This window comes from Tenrec ecaudatus, chromosome 16, assembly GCF_050624435.1.
Source record: "Tenrec ecaudatus isolate mTenEca1 chromosome 16, mTenEca1.hap1, whole genome shotgun sequence".
NCBI classification, from domain to species: domain Eukaryota; kingdom Metazoa; phylum Chordata; class Mammalia; order Afrosoricida; family Tenrecidae; genus Tenrec; species Tenrec ecaudatus.
The window spans coordinates 80,898,331-80,923,217 of NC_134545.1; the positions used below are offsets into that span (position 1 = coordinate 80,898,331).

At 47.8% G+C, this 24,887-nt stretch overlaps 1 protein-coding gene across 1 annotated transcript in view; it reads left to right on the top strand.

Moving 5' to 3' along the window:
• Window positions 1-24,887, top strand: part of DNTT (DNA nucleotidylexotransferase) — a 41,852-nt gene that overhangs the window by 7,391 nt on the left and 9,574 nt on the right. Inside the window, exons 3-8 of the mRNA XM_075533448.1 lie at window positions 11,470-11,644; window positions 12,892-13,020; window positions 15,703-15,873; window positions 17,286-17,357; window positions 19,009-19,132; window positions 22,711-22,843. Of these exons, the coding sequence (XP_075389563.1) occupies window positions 11,470-11,644; window positions 12,892-13,020; window positions 15,703-15,873; window positions 17,286-17,357; window positions 19,009-19,132; window positions 22,711-22,843 (804 nt within the window). The remainder of the gene's footprint in view (window positions 1-11,469; window positions 11,645-12,891; window positions 13,021-15,702; window positions 15,874-17,285; window positions 17,358-19,008; window positions 19,133-22,710; window positions 22,844-24,887) is intronic.

Below are 24,887 nucleotides of genomic sequence, written 5' to 3' on the forward strand. Positions count from 1 at the left end.
ACTCCATATAAGTATCGTCTTCCTGTGGTTTTTGAGCATTGCCTACACAAGCCTTAGCTTTTCATCTTGCATTCTCTTATTTTACTTTCCTTTTTAGTTTTACCCGGCTGTTTGTATTTCCCATTCAGTCGCTGTGTTACATTGGAAAGGTGGCTTGTGTGCTGCTCATTATCCTGAATGATTATCTACAAAGTCTCTGAAAATCTCATCGTGATTTGGGACAAAAAAGGTCATGTTTTGTTTTTTCCATCTATTAGCTCAGAAATTTAAAAAATATTAAAACTTGTTTACAAAACACTGCACAGCAGATGAAAGGGATCAGCTGCCTGATTGAGGACATAAGGTGTGGAATTGGCCTATCACCAGGCTCCTTCCTGCGCCATTGCATGAGCACGTCTTCCCTGGCATTTCTCTCTCTCTCTCTCTCTCTCTCTCTCTCTCTCTCTCTCTCTCTCTCTCTCTCTCTCTCTCGATTTTCCCTATGCTTCTCGGCTTCCAAGTCCTAAGACCCTGACAGGAAGGACCACACCAGAAGGTCGGTGAGATCCATTGCCTATGCCGACACGACTTCCAGCCTCCCACTTGGCTTTTCATCTTAACCAAGCATCCCTCCCCGTCTCTACAGGAGCAAAGGTGCCAACGGGGGCCACTGTGTAGAACGTACCTGCTGACTTTAGAAAATTCTCTTACCCACAGTAAGCTTCGATAAACAGTTCCTCAAACAATGATTTCTCTGATTATTAAACCAGCCGAAGAAATGTGTGGTTACAAAGATAAATTTTTGTAGTTAATAAAACTATTTTCTGTAATGTTCAAGTACTAATTTTGCGATCAGTGAGACACAGTGACTTGTCTGCAGTGTGAACTTTCGCCCTGCTCCTGTCCAAAGTCCACTGCATTTCAAATTTTGTGAGCTTTCAGTTAGTGGAAACTGTCCGTTGTTAAGTATAGCAGGGCTGGACCCTGAAACCTGTCTATAGTGGAACTAACAAGGTGATATAAGACTTTTTTCTGTTTCAAGGTCCTGAACCAGGTCAGTTAGAGGGTTCCCCCCAAACATGGAGCCCTTACGGTACGGCGGTTCCTTGCTCAGCTGTTAATGCAAGGCTGGGGTCCCTATCTCCCAGGCGCTCTGTGGGGAGAGAAGTCGCTGTCTGCTCCTGGAGCCTTGGAAACTGGAGGGCCGGCTCTGCTCTGCCCTACAGGGTTGCTTTGAGTGGGAATGTATTCAGCACAATGCGCTAAGGGCGTGTTGCTTTTGTTTTTTAAACTATAAACAGCTCAGTCTCACTGCAAACGACTGTTTAAAGTCATTGTTTACCAAATAAGTCCCACCCCAAATGAGAAGAATCAAGAATAACCTCTTTAAGTAGAAAACAAACCAGCCTGAAGACAAAGGTAAGAGCAGGTGACCCTCCCGGGGAGGGGGAAGTCAGGTGGGGGCGGGGGCAGTCCGTCTCAAGGAAACAGACAGGTGCCTCCTTCTTCACTGGGGGCTTTTCTGATTATGGCAACCAGCAGGGCCCACTGGGGAAAGAAAGGCTACAAGAGTGGAAACTGCTCTCTGCGGGGGTGGGATTGGGGCGGGAACAAACTCAGAACTGAAAGTGGTTAAGTTCCTAGTGTAAGCCAGGGCCTTTTGGACATGAGAGGGCCCCGTTCTCCAGTCTTCTTATAGCTCGTAATACCTGTGGGTGCAAAGGAGTGGGTGCAAAGGAGTCCTGCGCGATCCCCCGACTGAAAGGCTGAAGGTCTGAGTGTACCCTGAGGCGCCTTGAAAGAGCCACCGAAAGCCCCGCCACCGATAGCCCCGCGGGACACAGTTCTACTCTGACGCACACGGGGCTGCTGAGAGTCAAAGTCACCACTCTGGCGACGGGCTTTTACTCTGTGCTTCATGTTGGTTTGCTTTTCAACTGCTCCTAAATGGACTCGTTCAAGAAAATTCAACCTGGCCTTAACACAACAATATCCATAAAACCATGGATAGGATGCTTAATTTTTAAATGTAGTATAAATTCCTTTCTTCAATGTCCAGCTGTGCATTCCCTAAGATGATGTCACTCTCTCCCGGGAGCACTAGCCTGAGAACCACTGCAGACAGCTGAGCTCCCATGCAGTGGCTGGTGTGGTACACTGAATGGCTCTCCTAGCCCTAGTCTCTAACTCCCCCAGATGAATGTGTGGGGCCAAGCAACTAAGGTCTATGGAAATCCAGCAAGGGGATTGGTCAGTTTACCTTTCCACTGGGTTTAAAATGAGTCATCTCAGAAGCAGGAATGGGAGAGCTCACTGCCATCAAGTAGGAGGAGCCAGAGGAGGTGGTGACCTTTGAACGCTGACATCCTTGCATGTTGAGACTCCTCAATCTAGGAGGCAGAAAACTATGACACCAGAGAAGTGACAGCAACTGAGGCAGCAGCTTGAAGAGCATGAGACAGAGCAGTGTGCTTTCCGGCCTGTGGAATAAGAAGGCTGAGTGCCCTCAGGCAGGAGCCCTGCTCTCAGAGTTTGCTGTTCCCATGCATTGAATCAGATGCACTAGACTTGCTGACCCATGAAGCGAGAGCTCAGGGCCCTTTGGCTGAAGCTTGTGGTGGAGTGAAGCGCCCTTTGGGCAGGCATTTAGCAAGCATGCTAAAGGAGCTTAGTAGCATTGCTCAAGCAGGGCAGAAACCAAAGGGCCACAGGCCGGAGAGGCTGAGCACTAGCGAGAGGTGTGCTTGGAGGCCTGGTGTGAGTAGAGTGACTCCCCACCAAAGAACTGTAGTCTGAGCATTCCTGATCTTGAATTGCAACTTGTTACACTTCGCCAATTCACCCCATATTGTGAGTGCTACTCCGCTAATTAGCCTCATAATTGTGAGGATTGTCTGTGGGTTCTGTGTGGCGCTGCAATGAATCGTCAAACCCAACAGAGGCATGGAGAGTGCCAGGGGAGGGATGGCTGGTGTCACCATTGCTAAAGAAGATTGGAGAGTGGAAGCCTGTCTGAAGCCCACCTCACAGGTCCTGGCCTGGGGCTGATGTGGACTTTGATTCTCCTTCCCCCTGGGAAGTCAGATGCCTCTTTCACATCATTTTTTACAACTGGGTAGGATTCTGCAAATGTGAGGTGCTTGTGGCCTGCCCACCAAGGGGATGGAATAGCTTGCTAATAATGCAAATAAGGGACATGGCACCTTTGTGGTTTAAAAGACAAGGATTTCGCATGCCCATAGAAGGCATGTATGGTATGCGAACACAGAGGTTGGTTCGTTTTCCCATTTTACGAAGCTTCAAGGGAGCCATTCCAGCGGTGGGAAGGGGAGACCTCATGACCATCAAGGAAGAAAGTCCAAGAGTGGGGTGCACCCTCTGGACTCAAGTTCGCCAGGCGGACTCCCCTCAATCCAGGAGACCGAGTGATCTGACAAGCTTGAGAGTAAGAAACAGTGGTCCTAAAACATGGCCACAGAACAAGGAGATGGACAAGAGAAAGAGTGGTGGGTTTCCCAGTCTACAGAGGGAGAAAGCTGATTGGGGGCAGGAGGCTTGCTGACAAAGTGGCATGCCTCTGGGCACTTGTCTGGAGGGCTGAGAGCCTGCGGGCTGAGCCTTCCGTATTGACCAGGAGCCTGTGGGCACATCACTAAAAAAGCATTGCCATATTGGCGTAAGCTAAGGGCCGTGTGACTCCAGGTCAAACCCCAGAGAGAGATGTGTCTACATAAACAGAGGCTGTTCTGATCTAAGAACTGTATCCTGGGTGTTCCCAATCCTTAATTGGGCCCTGTTACTTCCCTAACAGGCTTCAGAGCTGTGAAATTGTCCATGAGTTCTGTGTGGCCGTCGCAACAAATTACTCAACCCAACAGAAAAGTAGAGAATGCTGTGGAAGGGACAGTCGGTGCAAGAATTGGTAGAAAGTTTGGAGGGGGAGGCCGGTCTGACCTCTGCCGCACAGGAATCGGCTGTGGGCCGAGACTGGTGGCGAGTCTCTTCCTCACCATTGTGAAGGGAGAGGAAGCCAGAAGCCACACCTCTGCCAGGGCCAAAGCGCGATTTTAATTAAGTGCTTCTTCGCGTGGCCTTCGCGTGGCTGGGAGGTGGTTATAAGACACTCTGGCTTGCATCGAGAAGCAGGGACTCTTCCCTTTCTGAGCTGTGGCCGCTGCCACCGATGGGGACAGCGCCAGTGAGCCTGTGCGGGTATGGAGGCCGGCTCCTAGAAAGTCATGAAGCTTCTGCTTTGGTTTCTGGAACACTCTCGAATCCCAGAGATTCTCTGTAAGAAGGTCACATACTCGGGAAGGTCATGTAAAGTTGTTGGGTCAATATTTCCAGCTGATACGAGCATTCCAGGTGTCCCCACCAGGGGGCCAGAAAAGTGAAGGAGCCCACCTTGAGCCCTCCAGGCCAGCACACCCACAGTTTGAATGGTCCTGAGCAACCCCCGTCAGCTGCCTGTGGGAAAGAAGCATCACGCTCACCCAGCTCAATCGGCCTCAACTTCTGACCCACGGAACTGTGCAATAGAATAGAAGTCTTGCCCTTTAAACCACAAAGTTTGAATGTCTCTGGAAGATACTAGGGTTTAAGAAACTTCCTTTTGAAACCAATGAATCCATTCATTTGCCCATTCAACCAGCATCTACTGAGCCCCTACAGTGAGTTTGGCCATGTTCTGGGCACTCGGGCTCATTAGAACCCAAAGACTAGTCCCCCCAATCTCTGCTCTCAGGGACATGAAGCACCGGCCAAGCACATCGGAGCAGAAGGCCCTAAATCATTGTCTCTGTGGGGAGCCGAGGGCCAAAGCCTAGTCCACAATAGCCACCATTGGTTCAATGCCTCGCGTATTTTGTCCAGGACAGAATTAACTGGTTATGGCTAAGACTCTAGAGGAACCTCGAGAAGTGAATCGGTGTTTCACCATCAATCTATCTCAGGCGCGCTTCAAGGCCTCGGCGAGGTGGCGGGTGGCTGCCCGAGGGTTTCCGTGAGAAGGATGCTCGGGGCGCTCAGGGGAGGGCAGAGACCATGGCAGCCGGTGCCCAGATCGATTTGCCCTTTACAATACCACTCTCGTTGATTTCTTCCCCTCGGGAGAAAGGTGGAGATCGTTGGTGACAGACAAAATGGGAAGAGATAGACGCATATTTAAACAAACAAAACCTCATTCGGGACTCCAAACCACAGCCGACTAGAACGGTTAAGAGATGATTGCCTCCGTCAGGCACACCTGGGGTTGGGCCCAAGCTGCACGCGCCGCCCTTTGCTCAGCGTTTGCGTCTGAAATGACATTGGCTACCTTCCAGGGCTGTGGGGAGCCGACAAGTACTTCACGTCTAGACGTGTGGATGCGATGTTGGTATTTGTGCTCGTTGTCTGGAGGACGGCACTCTGGGCTTTTTCTCCTGTTGATGTCTACGCTGGATGGCTTGCCTGGGTGTCTCACATCACTTACTTCGCTCACCATGCTTGCTGGGTGCCTCTGTCAGGAGGCCAGGTTCTGGCCAGAAGAATCCTAGGTGAGAGGGTGATGTGGAAAAGGGTGACAGCTGTGTCTGGATTGAGGGGTCTGATGTTAGCCGAAGAATCTCCAGGCTTCCCCTCCACTGCCATCTCTTCCACCCATCTCCCTCTGAGGTGCAGGGAAAACCCAGACCCGAGAGAGCTTGGCAGCCTCCCTGAGGAGTCTCCATCTCGGTGGGTCACTATGGCAACGGCTCTTTCATCTTTTCTGGGGCAAATCCTCCTGTGCTAAGGTCTTATTGCAGCTGTCACAACGTAGTCCATATGCTGGAGATAGAAAAGAAACGAGAGAAAAGCTGTCATTGCCAAATCTATTCCAATTCATGGTGACCCCGCAGGACTGGACAGACTGCCCCTTGGGGTTTCTAAGGCTGAAATCTTTATAGAAGCAGACAGCCATGCCCTTCTCCCGTGGAGCTGCTGGTGGCTTCAAACTGATTTTCTGGTGAGTAGCCAAGTGCCGTCACCCGTGCATCACCAGATCCTGAAAAACCCCACTGCCATCACGTGGGAACACAAGCCTATAGGGCAGAGAAGTGCCTGCCCTCTAGGTTCTCCGAGGAAATACATCTTTATGGAAACAAATGGTGACGTCTTTCTCTCAGGGAGCAGCTGGTGAGTTCAAACCACCGACCTTTCGGTTATGGGCCAAGTGCTTTAACCACCGCACCACCAGAGGCACCCCCACCCTCGGCTTCCTTGTTCTGTTTTGTTTGCTTGTTGCTTAATGAGGAGGCATTGGAAGTTCACACCAGAGTCTTCCTTCATATGATGTATATAGCCTGGCATCCGCAAATATACTTGGATTAACAGTACAAGGAGTGCATGTCATTCTGACCCAATGATGCAAGCTTGGACACACACACACACACACACACACACACACACACACACACACTGAAGAGGTCTGAGAGTCAATGGCAAGGGGCACGAAGTTGGAAGGTGAACCGTAGGTCTTCTCTTCAGTACACCTAGCTCCCTCGGTGGCTTTAGGCAAAAATGGGTATTGTTATAACCATCACTAGTCAAGATGAGGGTAAGTCCAAAAACATATTCGAAACTTGAATTAAAAATGAAATATCAAAATTTGACGCTATTGTTTCTCAACCTTCCCTCCGTCTAGATCTACAGACGTCTGAAGGTGGTGTTTCCACCTCTCTAACCCTTCCCTGAGGACTTCTGGGTTCTCCAATTTACAGGACCTCAAATCGATAGCTTTGAGATCCTCCAGGAACTAAAATTATGGTGTTTTAATGATTTGGGTTTTTTTTTCCTAGTTTGTGGAACAAAAAGAAATCTAAAGGTCAAGAACAGGGCTTCAGGTTGGGTGGGGTCAGCCCCTGCTGCCCTCAGAGAATGAATGAGCCCGTGCATGATCGTGACGGAAGCAAATCCTCAGCACAACGTTCCTGGACTTTTTCTCACCCGTGCACCCTTCAATATTCTTTAAACCTCTAAAGAAGCCCTCGCGCTTGTCGTATTCATGATAGGTCACCCCCCCCCCCAAAGGAAATACCCTTTCACTTGATCAATGTTGTTATCGTTAGGTGTCGTTGAGTTGAATCCAACTCAGAGAGACCCCGTGGGCAATGAAGGAAGCACTGCCCGATCCTGTACCTCCTCATCTTTGTTCTTCTGTGTGAGCCCAGTGTGCGGCCACTGTGTCCATCCTTCTTGTCGAGGGCTTCCTCTTTCACTGCCCCTCTACTTGACCAAGCATGATGTCCATCTGCAGGCACTGGGCTCTCCTGACAATGTGTCCAGAGTATGTGAGGCGACGTCTTGACACCCTTGACACTACAGGGTCTTCTGGCTGTACTTCTCCGGAGACGGATTGGTTTGTTCTTTTGGAAGTCTGTGGTCCTGCAGCCCATCTGACTGGCCTTTCCACTGGGTGGCCTTGGCTCCGACCTCCAGCCCTGACCTCTCTCCCAGCACCAACCTCAGATTCCAATCGTCAGTGGGACATTTCCATTCCGATCTCCTGCCAATCTTCAGGTCTGCTCCCCAATCCCTTCCTCTGATCACACGAGTAGTAACATACTCAGCTACTCACTGCAGTTCCAGCTTATTCAGAAGAAAGGCCAGGCAATCTACTTCCCCCAAAGCCCTCCAGCCCTTGAAAGCCTATGGAGCTTAGTGCTACCCCGACGCTCATGGCCTTGCCATGAATCAGAACTGACTAGGCAGGAACAGGTACCTTTCTCCAGATGCATGCCGTCTCTCAAATCCTGATGTCTCCGTAATACAATGAGAGACCTACTGCAGTGCTATTTGGCTCCCTTCCAGGTGAACGAAAGCTACCTGTCCATCCTATTTTCTTTATGCTTCAAGTTCTAGTTCTGCAGGAAGGAGACTGGGGTAAAATCACATTCCACTTGGGCTCTTGTTTCATCTGCTGTTGTCCTGCCCTCTTCCCCACCCGCCAAACCGCAGCTCTCCCTCCCAAATCATCCAGTGCATCAGCGGAGTCTTTTAAAATACACTTTAATGTGATCATTACCCTGCTCCCCAAATCCCTGCGATCTCCACATGAGACCCGACTGCCTGCACCAGGCTTCCAGGACCCTGAAGGATCACACCACATTGGACTGAGATCAGCAAGTTCTGAATTTTGAAACCACCAGTCAGCCGCTCCTCAGGAGAAAGACGGGCCTTTTACTCCCATAGTCAGTTAATAGTCAGTCTCGGAAACTCATGGATGCAGCTCTATCCCGTCCTATGGGGTCTCTGGGAGTTGCCATCCACTCGATGGCTCCATGACCCTGGATAATATTACTGTACCTACTGACGCGGCCACTTCCGCTTCCGGCTACTAGCCTTTACTTCCCGAAGAACTCAAATTCGATCTGCCAGATACCTTATTCTTACCAATCTGTTATCAGTGGAAATATATCCCCGCTGCCCACCCCTAAAAGACATCTTGGCTTCTCTTGCTTCTGGCAGTTTCTAGTACTTTCCAGATTCTTAACACAACAGTACAGGGCTGTGGAGAACTAACTGATGTGGAATCAAAATGAAAGCAGCCACCTGAGTGTGGACTGGAAGTTTTGGGAGGGGGGTATGAAGTCGTGTTAATGGAGGAGGAACAATTCGAAAAGGGGGTTTTAAAAAAAAACCCTGTGGCACAACTTAAAGAAAAATGAATGATACCAAACTGGACTTGCAAAACTGCCAAACCGGTGTCTCTTCTAGTTGTCTGTGCGTGTGTTTCACACTGACCAAAAAAATAAACTAGTTTAAAAGAAACAACAAGACCAACACACAAAAATGAATAAATACATAAAAAGACATCTCGAAGGGCCAACCCCTGCACCAGGGAACGTGGTCCTGTTGGGGAAATAGGGTTTGCATTTGCAAATGTTACTAGTTAACGGGGGGACTTCAGAGAGTGGGGTGGTCCCTAATTCTCTATTATTGAGGTCTTAGAAATGGGGTACAGACACGGAAACAGAGTCATAACGGGAGGAAGATACCATGTGAGGATCCATCTATAAATCAAGGAATCCGAGGAAATGCAAGTCAAGATGAGGAAGTAGCTCTCCTTGGAACCAACACGGAGAGAGCACATACATGTGCCCTCCGCCAGTGAGAGCATGCGGGGTGTCCTGCATTTAGACTTCTAGTTTTCAGAACTGTGAAGAAATACATTTCTGTTCTAGAAAGCCACCCCCTTGGAGGGACTTGTCAGGTAGTCCTAGGACACTACATCCCATCCAGTAAAGCCAGACCACAGTCCCAGCTCCACCCCGAGGCCCTTGCTTCTCCCAGATCACAGGCACCAAGAACCGTCGATGCAGGGGAAGATCCCAATGCCCAGAACCTGCCGTTTTCCTCCTTGGTACCCCAACCCTGTCATCACCACCACCACCTTGACCGGGAACCTAGGGCAACAAAAGCCTACCCAATGAATCAAAGTCAATATTTGAAAAAGCAAAAAAAAGGAGGAGAAAGAGGAAGAGAAAATCATTCTACTTATTTTCTTGGATGTGTGGGTGTGCTATCTGTTCTTGCTATTTCCCAAATGTATAGGCTCTTCGGTGACTGAAAGTCATTGAATCCCTTATTTTATGTATATTAAAAAAAATAGTCCCACCAGCGGCTTCTCCTTCACAAAGCCCTGCTGGACCAGCCCCTCTGGCAGGAAGGCCCCTCTGAAATACCCACCCCTTGGGCCCCTCCATTACTTTTCCTCCGCTGCTCCAGGCACCAGGAGAGGCACCGGGGCAAACTGAAGTGGCTCCCTCTGCCTCGTCACTGGCACCTGCACAGCTTCAATGCCCCGACTCCATGTGCGTAGATAGCCACGCACGGTCTACATGTGCTGCCTTCACACGTCTGGTCCCATGGACGTCCTCCTGAACACTGCTTCAAAAATCAATGCTTAGTTAGCTACCACCTGGCTTCGGGGGCTGGGCCAATGGGTCTGCCCTCCCATGGTGTGTTAAATGCCATTCCACCATCCACATGGACTTATTCAGGTGAAACTGGGTAGCACAAAACAGAACTCTAGACAAGCTATCACAAATTCTAGGCTGTTCTAGTTGGGATGGCCCAAGGCAAATGAATTTACCTCCATGGGTTTCCATTTCCTCCCACCATAAGTGGGGACAATTTGATGCTGGCACCAGAGGTGTATTAAAAACTAGGAATAACATATTAGAGCCAGAAGAGAAGGAAAAAGGGTGGGGCCATTTACCTACTGTGTGACCTTTCAGATGTCTCTAAACCTCTCTGTTCTTCAGTTTTCTCATGGTTTGAAGTCTGAGTAGGATAACATCTGAAGCTCTCTCTTAGTACTAAGTGGGATGATGGGTGTAAAGTACTCAGACAGTGACTGGATCCTAGTAAGTGCTCTATAGTTCTTAAGGAAAAGATCCTTATCCACCTTACCTGACAAGGTGGTGCTCTAAACCAAGGGTAAAGCCATATTTCCCAAAAGCTGCCCACCGGTTGACTTAGTGGGATGCTACAAGCAAATCTTTATCTACCCGAAGGGTCTTCAAAAAGGTGCTGGGGGGGGGGGGGGAATGGAGCCGTAATGGGATTTGGAAGCCCTTTCATACCTATTTCAACTTGGGGTCATGCTATGAAATGGATTTCTGTGAGTCACAGTTAAACAAGTTTAAAATACCCTGGGTTAAAGCTCTCTACAAATTAAAATAACACAGGAAAACCACACATAGAAGGTTCAGAAACCAGAGCCAGTGGCCATCAAGTGGATTGTGAACCATGGTGGCCCCAGGCTGGGCAGAGCAGAGCTGAGGTCCCTCAGGTTTTCTGAGGTTGATTTTTCAGATAGCGATTACCAGGCCTTTCTTCCCAGGCACCTCAGGGTGGACTTGCATCTCCAACCTAATGTGCAACCCTTGCACATTAACCATTTGCAGCTCCTGGGTGCTATCTTAAGATCAATTGCATCTTCCATCTTCTACATTCTTGTTCATCTTGTTCATTCTTCCTTTACTCTTCTTGTGTCTAATATGTGTAGTCATTACAGTAAAGAGGACGAACTCAATGATTGCCCCAGGGGGACGAGCAACAGAAACCACGAGAGAGAGACAGTGATCAGTATAAGAAAATAATAATAATTTATAATTTATCCAGGGCCCACGAAGGTGGAGGGTGGGGGAAGAGGAGCTGATACTGAGGGTTCAATAGAAAATGTCTAGAAAATAATGATGTGACATATGTACAAATGTGCTTGATCCAATTGATGTATGGATTGTTACAAGAGCTGTAAAAGCCCTCAATAAAATATTTTTTTAATAAATGCATTTTCACAAGGAAAAAAAAAGAGAGAAAGAACTTGCCTAAATCCACCCAGTCTGTACCACAGTCTAGTGCATGCCTCTCTCCACGGAGTGGAATGCTTGAGCACTCGGAGGTAAAAGATGCGGCTTCTGCTGTCGGAAGCCCTGCCAGCTGGTAACTGTCTCTTGCACCTTGCAGTGACTCCGTCACCCACATTGTGGCAGAAAACACCTCTGGTTCCGATGTTCTAGAGTGGCTGCAGGTGCAGAGAATAAAATCCAGCGCACAACTGGAGCTCCTCGATGTCTCCTGGCTGATAGAATGCATGGGAGCAGGAAAACCAGTGGAGATGACAGGAAAACACCAGCTTGTTGTAAGTGATTGCTATTGTCCTTTGACACCAGTAGACCAGTTGCCCTTGAGCTGACTCTGCTTCATGGTGGTCCAGCAGGAATCAGAGCAGAGCGGCGCTCTATAGGGCTTTGGAAGTAGATGACCAGATCTTTCTTCCGAGGCACCTCTGGGTGGACTCAAACCTCCAACCTTGTGGTTAGCAGCGGAGTGCATAATTGTTTGGCATCCTCCACCAGCACCCCACTCGCCCCGTAGTCACTCGTAGAATCGCTCTCCACACTCCCTGCCAGAGAGCCGGTTCTGACTCCTGTAGGAAGAGGGTAGAACTGCCCCTGTGGGGGTCTGAGACTGTAACTTCTTAGGGGAGTAGAAAGCCTCCCCTTTCTCCTGCAGAGCAGGTGCTGAGCTTTCCCAGCGGGTAGCCACGGCACCCCCAGGACTCCTCTACAGATTCTCTGCTGAACCCTAGGGGGACTTTGCCCAAGGCGCTTATGCTTCCTGAGCTGCCGCTGTCTCTTATATGAGATCCAAAGAGTATAGTCTACCACCTAACCTGGCTCTGAGGACTAGGGTGGCACACATCTAAAGCATTCAAATGTACATCGGTGCCTGGTATGTACACAGCATGAATAATGGTGGGCACTGTCACGTAGGTGTCAGACTGCTAACTGCAGTGACTGTGTGTGATTCAAACAAGGCCACCCCCAGCTCTGAGGGAGGAAGATTGTTGCCATCGGAAACACAAGATAGGGCGGCTATGAGTCAGATGTGACTTGACGGCATTGAGTTTGACTTTTTGGTTTATTGTGATGAACCAGTTTACCCACCAAACATTTCAAAACATCCAAATGTGGATGCCCTGGCAACAGGAAAACGTGCCCTTTCTTAGTCCTTGTTCTTATTATGTTAATTCAACAAGAAAAAAGTATAGAACAGTTATGTCTTAATTTTAAATCCTTGATCCAGAGTTGCAGACATTCAGGAGGAAAGAGGTCTTGGACCACAACTACATACATGCAAAGGAAAGGAAAATGATATTTAATTGATGGTTCTTTTTCATACTTTCATTACTGATTGCAAAAATAATGCATGTTTCATTTGAGCAAATTCACACATAAAAGAGGTAAAACATAACACTTCTGCTTGCTCACAGTTTTATTGCCCTTCCAAATACAATCGTTATCAAATGGGCTCCAGAGCTTCTTTCCATCTATATCTATCAGTGTCGCCATTGTTCTTAAACTGGGCGCTTCTGCATTTGTTTAGACGAGAAGAGATCTTTCATCCAACGCCAACGCCCGTCCCCAGAAGACCCCACCACCTGCTGCGGACAGCATCTCCCAATACGCGTGCCAGAGGAGAACCTCTCTGAACAACTGTAACCGCATCTTCACGGTAATGGGGGTTTGCAACAACACCCCCGAAGAATGACTTGCAGCTTCTTCCCACTTATCTATTGATCACAGAAATTTCTGAAAATTCAGGAAAGTATTCCCCATACCCATTTACCCACCTACCTATCCTGATCTCTGGCTCTCCTTGTGTCAAAACAAGGCTTCCATCTTTCATGGAAGTGGAGAAACACTCATCCACCTGGATTATGTTCTTTTAAAAAATGTTTCATTTGATTACCGTACTTTCTTATGCTTGAGATGAAAGTTTACTTCGCAAATTAGGCCCATTGAACAATTTCTATGCTCTGGTTCCGTGACCTTGACTTTTCCACAATGTGTCACCTTTGGGTTCCAGGTGTTCCCTTTCTATTCATCTGACGTCCCTGCTCCCTTGCTTCTCATCTTTGCTTCATTTTTAAATGTCTTGCGTACACTCCACAGTCCTTACCTCTGCTGCCCTTTGCTTTCACGTTAATGTGGACGAGTCTCATACGGGTGGTTTGCAAAGGAGCACGTGGGTGCTATTGTGTGTTTTATGAGCCAAACTGCTATTAACCCAAGGGTGAGTTTCTGGTGTGGGTTTAGTACAGTAGACTCAAGGGAATTGCAGGGCAATCTTAGGATTCCTCTCATTTCTACTGGGTCCAGTAAGTCTGATCTTTTACAAGAATATGAGTTTGGTTTCACATTTTTCTCCTTGCCTATCTGGGACTGTCTACAGTGCTACTAGTCTGGATTGCGTTCTTCCGAGAGTGTAAGTTATTACTGCTGTAGGCCCAACTCTTCTCAAAGGCACATGGTCTGAAAAACAAAATGCTCTATTAGTCCAGTACATAACTCAGAGCCCATTCCCAGCAAGCCGATTCCAACCCGTAACAACTCTAGTGTTTCCAAAACTATCCGTTTGGAAGCAACAAATGGGTTTGGACTGCTAACCTTTCATTTAGTGGCCAAATGCCTAACCTAGTTTAAGCCATCAACTGAAGGAAAAAAAAAAAGCAACAACCCACGGACTGCCGTGGAATAGATGCTGATTCATAGCGACCCTCTAGAACAGAGTAGAACTGTTCCTGTGAGTTCTGAGACTGTCATTCTTGAGGGAAAAGAAAGTCCTGTCTTTCTCCATAGGAGCAGCTGGTGGTTTCGAACTACTGAATTCATGGTTAGTAGCCCAATGTAGAACCACTACACCACCAGGGCTCCCAGTTCAATATATAGTAAGAGTAAATTACATAAAAAATAGCCTTGGTGCATAGGCCATCTTTGTTGACCAACAAAAAGGCCACGAGTCAGCAGACCTGGAGCCTCCGCTCAGCCTGATAAACTTGTTCACAACCAAACTCACTGCCATTGAGCCAACTCCGCCCCTATCGTGGACAAATTCTCCGAGTCTCTGCTACTTCATCTCTGTATGAAGAAATTATCTTACTACCAGGTGCTGTAGAATCATTCTCAACTCATAGTGATTCTACGTGGCTGAGCAGAACTTTCCCATGGGTGTTGCTCTGTTCTACAAAGACCTTGGCCTACAGAACTCCTGGTGCCTTTGGACTGACGGTCTGCCTTCTAGCTGCCAGCCCTTAACCATTGTGCTAGCACATCGATCCTCTTTAAAGCCCTATCCAGCTCTGGGGCTTGATAACTGTGCTTCAGGTGACCCTAATAAGCCCGCACCTTCTTGTCTTCTAGCCTGGGGGCAGTCATCAGCTGGATGAAATGTGCTAGCGCTGTGTATTAAGCTTTCAGTTACTAAGAGAAAAGTTGGCAGCTGGGATCCATCAGCCCCTCCAGTAAAAAGATGTGGCTATCGGTTCCTGCAAAGATTACAGCCCTGGAAACTCAACGGGGCGGCACAGTGCCGCTGTGTCCTCTACGGGCGAGATGAGTCAGAATTGACTCTGTGGCCACAAGTTTTTTTTTGGGGGGGGGGTGTTTGCACCAAGTACAAAGTTTCTCATTTCTAGACTTCCAGCCCCACTTCTGCAAGGAAACTGCAGTTAGCAGACAGGATGAGTGTGAAGTCACACAGCTGTGCCTACTTCCCCCTCTGCCAGAAATGCAAACATACCCCACTTTAAATAACCGGGCCTTGGGGCACGTGACCTAAGATTACATCCATTCGCTCCAGGAGCCTCAGTTTAGTGCTGTGTTTGATGGGTTTGTGTAGTGTTTCGTGCTAAGAGAGTGGAGTTTCCAACCATCTGAACAGAATTCTAGCCAACAAGCAAATAGTATAAGAATGTGGTCAGGGCGAACGAAGGCACTTTCTGACTAAATCACTCATGGACTCAATCCTGACTCAGAGCTTTCTAGTAGAGCCACCCCATCGGGTTTCCTAGGCTGTGCTTTGGACCAGAGCACCTCCCCAGGTCTTCTCCCATGGAGAGGCGGGTGGATTCCACTGGCTGACCTCGTGCTTAGTCACAGACAGCTTAACCCTTGCACAAGCATGTCTTCTTGAATGGCAGCACACTGATTCTGGTGCCAGCCATTGTTCTGGTTCAGTTCCACAGCAAACATCGTGGCTCCAGACACAAAACCACCATTAGACTCAGTGCTAGCACTGAAGGAGACTGTCAGAAGACACCTAGACTTACGGGAGAGCAAGCAGCATTGTTGAGTGACCCTTAGCCCAGAGGCTAGAAAATGGATACGACTTTGCTCACTTGGATTTATTCTTCAGGATGCCTTTGAGATATTGGCTGAAAACTTTGAGTTTAGAGAAAATGGAGAGTCTTGCCTGGCATTTATGAGAGCGGCTTCTGTGCTGAAGTCTCTTCCTTTCCCAATCATCAGCATGAAGGACACCAAAGGCATTCCCTGCCTGGACGACAAGGTGAAGTGTGTCATAGAGGTAAGGGTGACGTGCAATCGGTCTCACTTCCTGGTATTCCTTTCCTAGCGAAAATTGATATGGAGAGAGGCAGAGACAGAAACAGAGAGGTGTGTCTAAAAGATTTTCCAGGCAACTATAAAAGAGATCTTATTCATGACTTCTTTTCTTTTATCTGGGTTTATATATGTATGGCTGGAGAGAGATGTGTGCACGTGTACACATATGTATAATCCATTTCCTAATAGGATCACAGCTAGATCACCTAGTAGAAAAAGGACTCTCCCATATAATCACTAATCCTGGTGACTCGGTGACCTCAAATCTCACCAGCAAGTGAAGCATCTGAATTAAAACACATTTTTAATGAAGATTAAGAAATGTAGCCTTCAGCATGGAAATCCAATGGTGCACTGCATTGAGTAAACCTGCTGCCCAAGACCTCTTTAAACTGTTGAGCAGCCAGGATGCCACTTGGAGGGTTAAGGTGTGCCTGATCCAAGCATGGTACTTACGATGACGTCCCAGGCCTGATCCAAGCATGGATCATCGTAAGATGACGTCCCAGGCATGTGAAAGTTGGGCAGAGAAGAAGGAAGACCGCAAAAGAATTGATGTGCTTGAATCACGCCGTGGGTGAAGCCTAGGAAAGTACCATGGACTGCCCAAAGAACAGACAACCAGAATGTTCCTTTGAAACAAGGCCATCCATTGGACATGCAATCTGGAGAGGCCAGTCCCTGGGTTAGGACAGACTGCTTGATGCAGCCAGGGGTCAGCAAACAAGAGGAATCTCCTCAGCAAGATAGAGTGACACAGCGGCTTCAACAATGGGCTCAAGCGCGACAATTGTGAGGCTGGCTCAGGACCAAGCAGGGTTTCATTCTTGTGCTCAGGGTCACTATGAAGCGTAGCCAACTAGACAGCATCCAGCAACAATCTCAGCCAAGGCTCCCCACCCCCGACACACACACACACCAAAGCCTATCCAGGAGTGAGTTTCCACATAGTCAAATATGAGGTAACTTATTCAAGGAAATTATTCCAAATCTAAAGGCGACTCTTGGACTGGCTTCCTAGTGGGTCTAAAATTATTCTGTTCAAGTGAAAAGCCCTCTTGTTTCAGCACATTTAGATCTATTACAAAGAACATCACACATATTTGGACCAACACGGCGACTATTTTGACTTGGTGTTCTGTAGAGTTGGACCTCATTCCTACAGTATCTTTGTCCTTGAGCATTGTCGAGAAGATCCGAGCCACACGATGAGCTTGGGCTTGTGGAATGAGAGGGAAATGTCTTGTCGACATCTTCTAGGCAAGCCTCCTACTTGCAATGGACGTATCTTCTGTGAAGGTCAAACTGCCAGGTCTGTGGATTTCGGAGTCTCTAACACCACTCATCTAATATATTTTTCTTCTGTTCATCCAGGAAATAATTGAAGATGGGGAAAGTTCCGAAGTGAAAGCTGTGTTGAATGATGAGCGATATAACTCCTTCAAAGTAAGTTATGTTACAAATACGTATTTACAATGGCGTCACAGTTCATCGGGTAACTTATCCCGAATGGCCCAGGAAGCAGATGCCTGCATCACTGACGGTGCCCTAGCCTGTTGCTTGGCTACCAGAAGATACAAAATACCTTACCTTTCAGGAGTGTGTTACGCTTGAGTGCAAACGCTGAGACCATAGGGATAGGTCAGGCCTGCTCATAAAAGGCAAACTTCTCTTGGGAACTCTCCTGGCTGCACCCTCTTTTGATTAGAGCAAGATGACCTCCCAGTTTCCCCTCCCTTAAATGATGACTTTCACCAAGACCTCTGTCTTAGCCGTCTCGTGCTGCTGTAGCAGAAGAATCCACTTATTCTCTCACAGCTAAGGTGGCCAGACATCTTCATTCCCGGCACCAGCTAAAGGGGTAAACATTCTCTCTGTGTCTGCTCTGAAGGTTCTTTTCTCTTCACAACAGCTGTGGCTCAACCATTTCTGGAGATCTCCATGTGCCTGGAGCTTCCCTTGAGTGAAGGAGCTTGTCAGTACAGGGACTCTGGGTCCCAAGAACACACCCCACTTTCAGCTTTTCTTTCCTGTTGCCATAAGGTTGCTCTCATCTCTGCTCACTTGTCTCGTGCCTTTCCTATCTCAAAATAAATTGATTCGTGACCTACCTTAATCCTGTAGATGGTCTCCTGCCTCATGAACAGAACTTTGATTGATCTTGTCTCATTCACCTCATACTCACAAACTCAAACTCACTATCATTGAGTTTATTGTGACTCCTACCCACCCCATAAGGGTTTTCCAAGGCTGCACCTCTTTCCAGGAGCAGATTGTCTCTTCTTTCTTCTGAGGAGTAGATGTTATTCAATGCTTACCATGTTATCCATTGCTTACAGATGTTATCCATTGCTTACCATGTTATCCATTGATTACCACGGGGATGATGACATCAGTTCACAAAAATGGAGGATAATTACACATAACACTGAGAATCGGGACCTAGCAAAGTTGATAAGTGGATACAGATGGGGGTGGGACAGTGGGGGGGAGCACAAATTCATACCAGCTTCCATGTACCCTTCTCAGTCCTTCATCCAAGACACAGTTCTTAGCTTCCAAGCTCCATCCCTCACCCATAGATCAGAGAAGTGTTTTGCCCAGAACTAAAATGTGCGGCTATGAGCCAGGCTCAGCTCAGAGTATAGAAGAACCAGTGTTGAGTCTGGCATCTCTCCCATGTCAGTTGTGTGATGATGAAAAGCAAGCCAGCTGAACAAACACTCCTCTTTACATTGTGAGAGTAATATTCTGAACATGTTTACATGTAAGAGACGCTGGCCCAACAGAGATAACGTTAGGTCATCACTTACTGATAACGCAGCCAATGCCACTATCAGGTAATGTCTGTATGTCTGACCTGCTGCTTCTCCCCTGTTTCACCTTATCATGCCATTGCCAGGAAAGGGCCTTGAAATAATAATGTCTTATTTCCAGTAAATTATTAGCACCCACCTACCTGTAATGTTCAGGAGAAACGGGGGTCAAAGATTTGCTCACATGCTTTCTGAATTGCTTGAGATCTTTAGAAGTACCGCCTCACAGTCGCAACGATTGTTGTAGAAACTAATGTCATGGCTCCCCTCCCCCATTTCAGCTCTTCACTTCTGTGTTTGGAGTGGGATTAAAGACATCTGAGAAATGGTTCCGGATGGGTTTCAGAACGCTGAGTAAAATAAGAACCGACAAAACCCTGAAGTTTACACGGATGCAGAAAGCAGGTATATTATGTCTCCCCAAACTTCTCCCATGCTCACTGGGCCTGGCCAGGTGGTGGTTCAGGTCTGATTAATCATCCGTACTTTGCGCCCAATCGGATCGAGCTGGGAACGCTCTTTTGGCTTTCTTCTATCTTTGTGCCTGTTGTAGGGAAATGCCAGACTCACACTCTGCTAGCAATAAAAACCAAGCATCTTTTGAAGGATAAAATGTTGCATGAACTGGGGAGGCACCCAAGCAACCAGACAAGATGCTGCAGTGCGTCCCAACATGCGGAGAGAGTGGGTTCATCGGGTGAAACAACCCAGGGCAGACCCGATGTGAGGGAGGAAGTGAGCTAAAGGCTACAGCAGTTTGTCAAACTATTCTCCTAAACCTGTAAATCCAGGAAATTCACTTGCCCCGATCTGAGATTGTTACACCCCGAGATTTATTTAACAAAACATTCTGGCAGGAATAATTTAAGCCAGAGCTGCAGGTCTGTCTCTCCCCTGACTCTAAGGTTATGACTTTACCTAGTAACTGGCTTACAGAGGGCAGAAATGGAGTGGAAGATTCCAGGCAGGGATAATGAAGTATCATTAAGACTGAGTTCATGGGCATTTACCTCATCTTGGTGATAGGGTTATGAGATAGTTAGAGGCTCATCTTACCATGGTCAATTTGAATCCTATTTCCTAACCTCCAGGGACATGCTTAATCAAGGACTTCTTTTCAGAACGCAGTTGAGTTAACATTCTTAGCAGACAGACAGTTCAGCCTTCGTCTCTTGCTTTCTTTGTGACACGAGCTGTTTGATAAAAAGATAGGTTGCCTCTTGAGAGCATAGAAGTTTAATCCAGAATGGAATTCTAATGCAGGCCTGGAGTCACCAGGTCAGCCGTGCCATTCCCTCAGTGTTAAGGTTGAAAGTCCACACCCGCATGGTTAGGGTACCAGCTGTCAGACTGAGACTATCTGCATTCAGAGCCACCTCCAGCACCTTCTAGCAGTGAGACTGTAGGCAAGTTAGTCTTTGAGACTTACTTACTTCCTCTCTGATTATATTGAAGAATAAATCAGATACCGCTAATCCTTGGGTCACGTGAGAGATATGTGCCTGAGTAGGTCTTGAAAAATCCCTAGTTAATGAGTAGATGCTTAGCTAGACATGCAGGTTGAACAGGTGTGAGAGGAAGAATGGATGGGAGTATTCCCACGAATATCCATAGATATGACAAGGGACAGGTGTACATTTGGATTCATCTTTGCTAAAAATATATACATGACTGTGGTGAGGCATGTAGGAGGCAACGTTATGAATACTTCATAGATATAGCCTAACTCCGTGAGGAAATGAGTCACTAGCCCTAGGTGATTGGGACCAGACACTCAGTGAGACATTAAAGTCTCTTGGCATAAAATAGCTCACACAGCCAATGTTCTACATCCTACTTGGGTGAGTATCCACTGGGATCTTAAGCGCTGGGGAGTAGCAACCGAAGGTCCAGAGGAAAGAAGATGGCATATGAACCGATGAACTACTGGAGCACGCAAACATCAGCCTCCACAATCCTGAGAGCAGAAGGACTAGTTGGTGACCAACTACCACTGCCAATTGCTCTGAAAAAGGTCACATTGCAAGGCCCTGGATAGAGGAGAAGCAACCATGATGTACACCAATGTTCACAGTGGCTGCTTTCTCACTACAGTGCTTTTAAAGTTAATCGATGTCATAGCATGTACATACACGGTTTCTTTGCAGTACAGTGCGACTGTGACTTCAAAAGGAAATCACCCCCACGGTCCTAGTAACTATAACTTCTGCAGTTACGGAGCGTGGTGAAGTCGCAGGCGGTGTCATGAGACTGGAGCACTGGTCTTAAGGGTCAGTATTTTATATATAGTGGCACATGTCACCGCCTACAGTGTGAAGCGTTGCTTATAAACAGTTAAATACGTTTATCACAAAGGAATGCCAAATCGGGTGTTTCATGGTGTCACCAATTACCATGCCATTGTTAGGTGCCAGGGAGTCATTTCTGACAACATCGAATGAAACACAGCCTTGCCCTGCGCTGTCCACAGTTGCTCTGTCCTTTGAGCCCATGGTCGCAGCCACTGTGTCGATCAATCTTGTTGAAAGCCTGCCCCTCTCTCACTGCCCCTCTGCTTTACCAAGCATCACGCTCTTCTTCAGGGCCGGGTCTCTCCTGACATGTCTAAAGTACGTGAGCCGAGGTCTCGCCACCCTTCCCGCTGAGGAGCATTCTGGTTATACCTCTTCCAAGGCAGATGTTTGTTCTTTCGGCAGTCTGCGGTGCGTGCAATATTCTCCTCTGCCAGCACCATAACCCCGATGCATCTGTTCTTTTTCATATCTTCTTGAAGAAATCGTTGATAACCACGCCCTTTGTTTCTCTAATTGCACAAACCTCCTTGGAAAAATGTTCTACAAGGTGTGTGATTTGATACTGGATGCAAGTTTACAGATACAAGGGACATGTTCTGCTGGTCCTGCATGGCCTAGCATGGGGGGTTTGACCTTGAGAGCTTGTGAACATGGTGCTCAAATCAAATGGCCTCCTTGTCCCCTCCCTCCCAGGTTCTTGATGATGGGAAAGGAAGGACAGATTTGTTCTGTGTCATTCAGGATATCTGAATCAGCATCAATGATAGATGAAACTATGAAGATGTAGACTCAAGGACATCCAAAGAAAGAACCGCCTGAACAAAGTCTACAATTAGGAAATGAGTTATCTCAAGAGACGAGTCCCCAGTTACTAGGAAGATGCAAGCCAAGTTAGGTAATCCTAGCTGAGAGTCACGGCTTCTGTGTCAACCCTCCCTGACAACCTTGGTCTCTAAGGCCTTATGCATCTCCCCACATCCCTGCTCCCTTCTCTTCCAATGTTTCAACCCATAATGCTTGAAATATGGCGTGCGCGCACACACACACACACACACACACAACACATAGCTCCTCTCTTCTCACCTCCACGATACCTCCCGTAACTCTGGAATAGCCAAGAATAACCAAGTGGGAATAGCCAAGTCATTCGCCTAGGTCTAGCATCAACGTGACGCTGACCCAGTTTTCATTTGTCCCCGGTGGTCAGGCAGGGAAGCACCAAGCCAAGCCATCTATGACATTGCCCCCCGCCACTCAGACACATCCTGCTCCTAATCTTGACTTTCATTTTTAAGTCGCTCCATCTTCTCTCAACCCTAAGTCTTCCCATCCAGAATCTTTTGGTATCACCTTTTTTTTAAAAAAAAGAAGAGGAAGCAGCGTACTGATCAAGAAGTCTAATTCTAGAGTTAGGAAATGAGACTCAAGCAGTTTGCTCTCCAGGGGGATTTGAAACGGCGCCTCTTCCTTCATCAAGAACACGGAAAGTTCCTCCATCGGAATGCAAAGCGCCATCTCTACTGTGAAACAGTCCTCCACCAAATCGACGACATGGTTGTTCCGTGTTTATGGAAGCAGGGTGTGACGTTAATGCGGGCGGTCATGTTAGCTCTGGTTAGGGGCAGAGCGACCGCTCGGTGTGGGCTGGTTCATTCACGCTCTCCACTGACCTGTCAAATCGCCTTTCAGGATTCCTCCACTATGAAGACCTTTTCAGCCGTGTGACCAGGCCTGAAGCAGATGCCGTCAGCATGCTGGTTCAGGAGGCCGTATGGGCATTCCTGCCGGATGCCTTCGTTACTGTGACAGGAGGTTTCCGCAGGTAAATGAGTAGGCTGCTTTTGCCTCCCCTGCTCTGCCCCCTTCCGTGGTTCCCTTGTTAGATTTCTCAGGTGAGAAAGACCTCAGTCCTTGGCTTTGCACAAGAAAGAATACATGCCGAAGCTGGATTTGTGATCCAGGTGAGTTTTATAAAAAGGATAGAAAAAGTTTCAGGTTTTACAGTTAAGAACACGGGCACCCTCGGGACACTTCACATGCACACGTGTTGGCCTGAGACCAGAGAAACGTCAGCATGGTCAAGGACCAGGTGGAAAAGAAGGGTGGGTTCCAAATCTCAGCCTTTGGGGGCTTTCTGCTGGGAGCCATGGCCCATGATGCTAGTTGACCCCATTGGCTGAATTAAGCCCACCTGGCCTAGATTGGGGCCTTTCCAAGTATATTGACTTCCTGGCTCAAGGGCCTGAATTTGTGCTCACCCTCTAGCCTTGATAGGCTTCTAACTTCCTGTAAACGGGGAAGGGAGGCCTTGGCAGGTAGAGGGACATCCCCTGGCAAACACCCTCTTCTGCAGGATTTTCCATGAGGCATAAAGGCCTCTTGACCTGGCACCAGCCTCTCTCTGCAACCTCATGTCCCACTCTCCAAAGGACTGGGCACTCCCTACACACTCCCCCCCAGTATGTCCTCCTCTGCGACTTCGCTGAATCCGGGCCCTTCTGGTTGCCCTGCCTTTCCTCAAATCGTCACCTGCTCATTTCTCATCCCGAGCAACTCAGTCCAGCAGGGACTTCCTTCAGGATTTCCTCTCCTCTGCAGCACGTCAGGTACCCCTCATCCACCACATCACCCCGTTTCGATCACAGCATGGTGGCGATTTGTTTGTGTATGTGTTTGACCTGCTAAGCTTTTAAAGTTTCTTACTCAGTGTGAGTCTGCTTGGTGCTCAGCACCTGGTGGTGCGCGCGCGCACACACACACATGCACACACACACATGCACACACACACATACACACACACACACATACACAAGATGCTCAAGAAATGTTGGTGGGGCCAATGAATGAATGAATGAGCTCTTCCCAGAGATATGGCTATTGTGTAGCTGTTGGATATGGAAACTTCCGATTCACAAAGACATTCCTCCCTCCCCTCCCCTCCCCTCCTCCTGCTCTGCCTGTGACTCTCCAGCCAGGTGGCTGGGTGGCTGGTAAGCCCGGTTTAAGGCAGGAAGTGGAAGAAGAAGACAGAAGCTAAGACAATACTCTCCATCTGGGTCATCATGTCAAGCGGGTGGCTGTGGGGATCAGAGCGCAGGGCTTGCTGTGGTCTTGCTTCTCTCTCCTCTCAGGAGTCCTCAGTGCCCGCGTGCTTGTAGGAGAAAGGTTACATGGTGTCAGTGTTTGCCCTCAATTACACCTCAATTTATTTCCCAAGGAATAGAGTTCATTTAAAATAGGTATCTGTGTGATATAGCAACGATGAAACATACAACTTTCCTCTAGTTCCTAAATGCTTCCTCCTACCCGACTATCATAATCCCAATTCTACTTTACAAATCTGGCTAGACCAGAGGATGTACACTGGTACAGATAGGAACTGGAAACACAGGGAATCCAGGACAGATGATCCCTTCAGGACCAGTGGTGGGAGTGGCGATACTGGGAGGGTAGAGGGAGGGTGGGTTGGAAAGGGAGAACTGATTACAAGGATCTACATGTGACCTCCTCCCTGGGGGATGGACAACAAAAAAATGGGTGAAGGGAGACGTCGGACAGCGCAAGATATGACAAAATAGTTTATAAATTATCAAGGGTTCATGAGGGAGTGGGGAGCAGGGAGGGAGGGGAAAAATGAGGAGCTGATGCCAGGGGCTTAGGTAGAGAGCAAATGTTTTGAGAATGATGAGAGCAATGAATGTACAAATGTGCTTTACACAGTTGATGTATGTATGGACTGTGATAAGAGTTGTATGAGGCCCTAATAAAACGATTTAAAAAATAAAAGCAAAATAGGTATCTGATAACATTAAAATTTTTGTGTCGCAAACCTTAAACTTAAGGCCATGATACAGAAGTACTTTTTC